The sequence below is a fragment of the Mastomys coucha genome, unplaced genomic scaffold (assembly GCF_008632895.1).
Source record: "Mastomys coucha isolate ucsf_1 unplaced genomic scaffold, UCSF_Mcou_1 pScaffold22, whole genome shotgun sequence".
Classification (NCBI taxonomy): Eukaryota; Metazoa; Chordata; class Mammalia; order Rodentia; family Muridae; genus Mastomys; species Mastomys coucha.
The window spans coordinates 259,580,916-259,586,953 of NW_022196905.1; the positions used below are offsets into that span (position 1 = coordinate 259,580,916).

Consider the following 6,038-nt stretch of genomic DNA (forward strand, 5'->3'; position numbering starts at 1 on the left):
AGTCCGCTGGAGGTTTCTAAACTTTTTCCCCTTTACGGTCTGTGCCCCGCCCACCTGCCGGGCGTGTCTCCGCCGGCAACCAGCCCACGCCTAAAGTGGGCGGTGTTTATTGTTGAGAATCGAGCTCAGATTTGCCCTAGGGTTTGGAGTGGGCGTCCCGACAGCGCAGCGGGGTGTGCTTTCCGGACAGGTCGAGGGTGCCCGCTAGACTTGGGGTCTTCGAGAGTTTTGGGATTGGCGGGGACTGCGGAGGTGAAGGAGGGAGTTTTACAGTGACAGCGGCTTATTTCTGGGTCTAGGTCTTTTAAAGGGAGGGCAGAAGCGAGGGAACCGGTTGCAAAGGTGAGGTTGCTCAACACACTTTCATCCCAGAATTAAAGGGGTATTCTGGGTGAAAGGCTGGGTTCCGAGAGAAACACACTCTGGGCATCAATCTTCCCCCAGAACCTAGGCCAGTAGCCAGAGCTGCCTGCTGGACTCAGGTTAGAAATGTTGAAGTCATAGAGGGGAGTGGAATGGGGAGGGCTAGCTGGACACTGCCACAGGCCACTCCCACAGGCCCACCTTTCACCAAAATCGGTGTGGTGTTTGTTTGTTTGTTTGATTTTGTTTTTCCAAGCAGGAGTGAAAATTTTCTGGTTCCTTGCTGGCTTCTTTGCGGTGATGGGATGCTAGGACATTGTAAACGTGAAGGCTGTATTTTGGATTCCTCTTTTTGGAGTGGGAAGATGGATACTCCTCTGCTTCTCCACATTCAGAGGCCATGAGTGCCAGCCGCTGGTCCGAGCCTCAGTGTGTCTTCCCCTTCCAGTGGGTGGCAGAGACTGTTTCTTTACCCACGACACACCACCAAACATTTCCTGGGGGTTGGGGTAGCTACTAACCCACATCTTTTCACAGTTTCCACTTTCTTTCAAAGAGTACTCGCGTGCAGACATCGTGAGTAGAGACTGGTGACGGCAAGGTTAACCTGCATCCCTACCCCGCTGGAGGGGAGCCACTTGGAGAGATGCCCCTTTTGGAGTGAGCATCATTCAGGGGTTTGGATTCAAAGCTTGACGTGGCTAAATGTAAAATGAGAATGGTGGGGGAATGCTTACACCCCTGGGTGTGTGTGTGGGGGGAACCAGTATGCAGGCTTTACAAATGCTTAATGTAATCACCAAGCAGCTGTGCACACTTGTAAAGCTGTTGTAACCCCCCTCCTTGTTATAAACAGGAAAGTACAGAGTATGGAGCTAAAGACCCACATTCACGAACACCAGCTCCCCGCCAGCTGCCACCCTCCCCCCTTTATGGTGTGCCTCGCTAGGAACCTTAGCCAGACTAAAGGACCTTGTTTCCTCCCCCCTCCCCACTTTCTAAGGGGAGTTGTTCTGCATTCTTCGGCCATCCAACGTAGGGACCAGGTACTCTGCCCATCCGAAGATTTCCAGAGCTATCTACTTTCCCCCTTCAAAAAGGTTGGCTACTGAGATCCAGTCATTTGAGTCTCCTGGAGCTTCTGGGACAGTAGTCCCCTAGAGAGTGCTCATCTCCGTGGAGGTGTGTGTCTAGTGTCTTCCCATTTCCCAAAATGCAGGGAAGGGTGCTGTCTCGACCACCAATTGAGCTTGGGGAAATGAAGAATCTTCTGTAGGAAGATCCCCAAGAACAGATTACAGTGTACCCCTTTGCTTCCCCACCCCCATCTCCAACCCTCCTTTCTGGCCTAGCAGACCCAGCTTGGGAGAGCCACCGGTCCCTCCACATCCTGCCTCGCTGGCTGTGTGCTTACAGCGTCAAGGGGTGGACGTGGTATTTCAAACATCAGATCAGTGCGTTTATATATTGGGTGCCCGGAAATTTTTCCAAATAAACACAGCTTGATTCAACTTGGGTGGGCGGACTTATCAACAGACTAATTCTATAAACAAATGAAGACTAGCCCCGAAACCGATTGGCTGGTATCAAAAAGACACGTGGAGGGAAGAGCTGGGAGATTTTCAGCAATGAAATTTTAATTAATGTGGGTGGGCTGAGAACACAAGGACTGTTTATCATAGACAATTTATTTTCCAGCGCTAAGTCAACACATAATAGCAAACTTACAACAATTATTTAACATTTTTAAAGCCATGAAGAAGGGACAGAGCGCACAGCGGCTGAGGAGAGCGGCTGATCGCAGGGCAGACACACGGAGGGCTCCCCAGGAGGGCCCTGGCGTGGGGCAAAGTCCTTAGGACTCCCTGGTGGAGCAGAGAAGCTTCTGTCGCCATGAGCCACCTCTTCAGTCCCCCACTGGCCGCTCTAGCAGCCTCGCCGCTGTTGTACTTGTACAACCCCGAGAGGCCCGGGCTGCCCCTGGCCTTCGCCCCTGCGGCTGCACTGGCCGGCCCGGGCCGTGTCGAGCCCCCGCAGAAGCCGCCCTACAGCTACATCGCGCTTATAGCCATGGCCATCCAGGATGCTCCCGAGCAGAGGGTCACACTGAACGGCATCTACCAGTTCATCATGGATCGCTTCCCGTTCTACCACGACAACCGCCAAGGCTGGCAGAACAGCATCCGCCACAACCTGTCGCTCAACGAGTGCTTCGTGAAGGTGCCACGTGAGAAGGGGCGGCCGGGCAAGGGCAGCTACTGGACCCTGGACCCCCGCTGCTTGGACATGTTCGAGAACGGCAATTACCGGCGGAGGAAGAGGAAGCCCAAGCCCGCCGCGGGTTCCCCAGAGGCCAAGCGCACCCGGGTCGAGCCGCCGGAGTCCGAGGCCGAGGTGGGCTGCGATGTAAGGTCCCCGGACCTGGCCACTGCACGCCCGACGCGCGCGCCGGATCGCTCCCAATCCCCGGCGGTAGGCACCGCGCGGCCCGCGCTCCTTCCCTGGCCCGGCCCTGAGCCCCGGGACCCCGACGCGGACGGCACAGTCCAGGGGGCAGGAGCAGTGGCGAGCGGCCAGCCCGAGCGTCCCATACACCACTCCGTACACCAGCTGGGGTCCCCTCTGCGCCCCGCCCCCAGTGACTCCCCCAAAGGTTCCAAGTCAAAGAGTTTCAGCATCGACAGCATCTTAGCCGTGAGACCAAAGCCAGCCTCAGGGGCCGAAGCACCGGCGATCCCTAAGCCCGTGCCTAGCGCTCTGGGCTCCTCTCTGCTGGCCGCCTCCTCAGGCCTACCGCCTCCCTTCAACGCTTCGCTGGTGTTCGACGCGCACGTCCAAGGCGGCTTTTCCCAGCTGGGGATTCCCTTCCTTTCTTATTTTCCTCTGCAGGTTCCCGAGGCCACGGTGTTTCGCTTCCACTAAGGCAGATTAGCGGCTGCTTCCCCGCCCCGCGATCCCCCACTTTCAGCGAGCCAATGCCTGTGGGCGAAGGAGTCGCCCTGCTCTTTGCCCTGGCAGAGACTGTGGGTCTGGAGCAGTGTACCCATGCCGGCCAAACTCGGTGCACTGAGGGGCCATGTCCATCTGCTTTCTCCGAAGATGACTTAAACAGCCACCGAAAGCTTTGCGATTTAAAAGACCAGTCCAGGAGAGGAAGTGGTCGACGCACACTCAGCGCTCACAGTCCATCTCCTGCAGAAGCCCCTTGTTGTCTTCGGCTACGTTGTACAGTGACCCACCACAAATCCCCGAGGGCAGGACTAACAGATAAAGCAAGGCTCTATATGGAGGTTCAACTGGACCATGGAAGGCTCAGCGGGCTCCGAGTGACACAGGCCTTGGCTTTGACCTCTTTGGATGGGGGGAGTTTGCAGCCAGGGTGCTGGGGATGGTCCGTAGGGTCTGGGAGAGATGTAGGCCTGGTTAACGTTTACAGCTAAGGTTGAACAAAAGCAGGCTGAGCGGAAATGCTTAATATGAATAGATAAACCTTCTTCGAGACAGGGAAAGGGTCATTTATTCTTGGCTTATAAACCAGGCTCCCCTTTCTATAGCTAGTAGCGTCTTTTAAGGCACCCCGTGTGTGGCACGTACCCCGGCTTTACGCTGGCACACCGGCCCGCATTCCACAGCATAGTCCTCTGTTCGCTTCTGCTTTTCTTTTTAAGGCACCAAAGGACTTTAGGGGACACAGGAGGGTGTGTGCTCAGAGGGACTAGGACTCAAGAGCAGGACTTTTATTTCTGGAGCTTTTTAAGATCTAAGTTTCTTCCCCTGCCCCCCTGCATACACTTTCCAGAAACACAGGAAGGACTCCATGTAATGGGGGGCGGGGGGGGGGAGGCAAGGCTACTCCTGAGTGTGGGACGTAGCCTCCAGGCTCGACAGGGACTCTCTTCATAGCCTCTGTGGAACCCCAAGTCTGTGTTCCCTCCATGCCCCTCCAGGGGATCTGGATCCTGATATTATATAAACACATAAGAGGTGACCAGACAGCGTGGGTGGGTGGGTGGGGGTAGGGGTTGGGGGTGGAGACATCAACAAAGAGCTGACTAAGGCAACTGAGTTGGTTACAGTGCAGTCCAGCATCCAACTTTGGGGAAAACTCTCAGGCCTTTGGGGTGCCTGAGTGTAAGCTACCTGGTGGGCTCTGCAACCCTGAAGTAAGAAAGGACCAAACGTAAAGAATTCTAGGGCGTAGACCCACAGTGAAGTCTCACAACAGCTAAGGTGTGCCGGCTCACACCCAGTCATCTCAGTCCTTGCAAGGCCAAGGCAGTAGGATTGCTGTGAGTGTAAGGCTAGCTGGTGGCGCAGAGTTAGACCTGTTTCAAACCAGGGAACAAAATCCAAACAAACGACCATTTCCCAGGACTCCTGCAAAAATGCTTAAGGACTCTCAAGTCCCCCGCTGGTCAGCGTTGGGAAAGCATTTTGGGCATCTGTGATACTATTCAGCCTCACTGCCCAACCAGGTCCCACCAGGTCTGTGGGGAGATGGGGGACTGGACAGGGGCTCTATCTGAAGGTCATTGCTCAGACTCCATGGTGGACCCAGGTGGCTGTGACTGAGCAGAGCGCAGCGGGCAGGCAGCCATTGGATGTTTCCCATGTGTTCAGCCTATGAATAAAGGTTTTTTCTTTTTTTCTTTTTTTCCATTAACCTCTCACTGACTGGTTCAGTGGATTATAAGGACATAAATAAACAGTATAACAGGAGAGAGAGAGCGTTGAGATTATAACCGGGAACCCCGTCAGCATCTTTAGTGACCTTGGCTTCCGAGGGTGAAGACAAGCTGCAGAGGAGGGACCAGAAACTCCCCTGAGCCCTGGAGGAAAGGGTGAGCAGTTCTGCTGTACTGGATGCTTTTAGTTTTTCTTTCCATTCTTGTGTTTGACATGCTGTCTTGTGTGTGTTTGTTGATTCGTGACAACTGACTTTTGAAGAAGCAGCTGATTTAACGCCGCTGTTCTTAGAAGGTGGTATTTTAGGGTTACAATGCAGGAAGCGTTTGTAAGACCATCATTTTTAAGAGGCAGATGGATGCAAGACCCTGTATCTACTTTGTGTGCTTACTTACATAGGAGAGTCTATCCAGTTTCCTACTGAGGAGAAGGGGTGAGGGCTGGGTCTTTGACAACCAAGCAGCTGCTCTAATGTCCCAGTACTTAACTGGCTTAGTAGTATAGAGGAGGAGGAGGAGGAGGATGAGGATGGAGGATTAGCTAAACTAAGAAATGGTTTCAGGCCAGGCATGGTGGAGCATGCCAATAACCAGGAGGCAGAGGCAAGCAGGTTGATCTCTGAGTTCAAGGGCACCCTGATCTACATAGGAATTCCAGGGCACCTAGGGTTACACAGTGAGATCCTGTCTCAGAGAGAGAGACAGAGAGGGGGGCGATCTGCTAGTAATTAAGACAGCACTCCAGTTGTGTTTAACAGGAAGCAGAAGGGAGACTATGATTCTATTCTCACGCAATCAGGTCATCTCTGCGTAGAACAAAGGAGTGGATCTCCTCTGACAGTGCTGTATGTGTGACTCTCTCTGTCCCTCTTGTGTGTGTCTGACTGTCTCTCTGTTTTCCTCTTTCTCTGTCTCTCTGTCTGTGTTTCTGTGTGTGTGACTCTCTCTGTGTCTCTGTCTCCCTCTCTCTGTCTCTCTGTGTGTATGTAC

The 6,038-nt window shown here is 53.8% G+C and overlaps 1 protein-coding gene across 1 annotated transcript; it reads left to right on the top strand.

The window, feature by feature from the left end:
- The first annotated feature begins 2,074 nt into the window (after positions 1–2,074).
- On the top strand, positions 2,075–3,569 carry Foxl1 (forkhead box L1). The gene has a single exon (XM_031337337.1). The coding sequence runs from the start codon at positions 2,257–2,259 to the stop codon at positions 3,283–3,285; it is 1,029 nt and encodes a 342-aa protein (XP_031193197.1). The 5' UTR covers positions 2,075–2,256; the 3' UTR covers positions 3,286–3,569.
- Positions 3,570–6,038: the final 2,469 nt, after the last annotated feature.

Coding starts and splice junctions, on each gene's coding strand:
- Foxl1 (XM_031337337.1), top strand. CDS start 2,257: ATGAGCCACCTCTTCAGTCCCCCACTGGCCGCTCTAGCAGCCTCGCCG.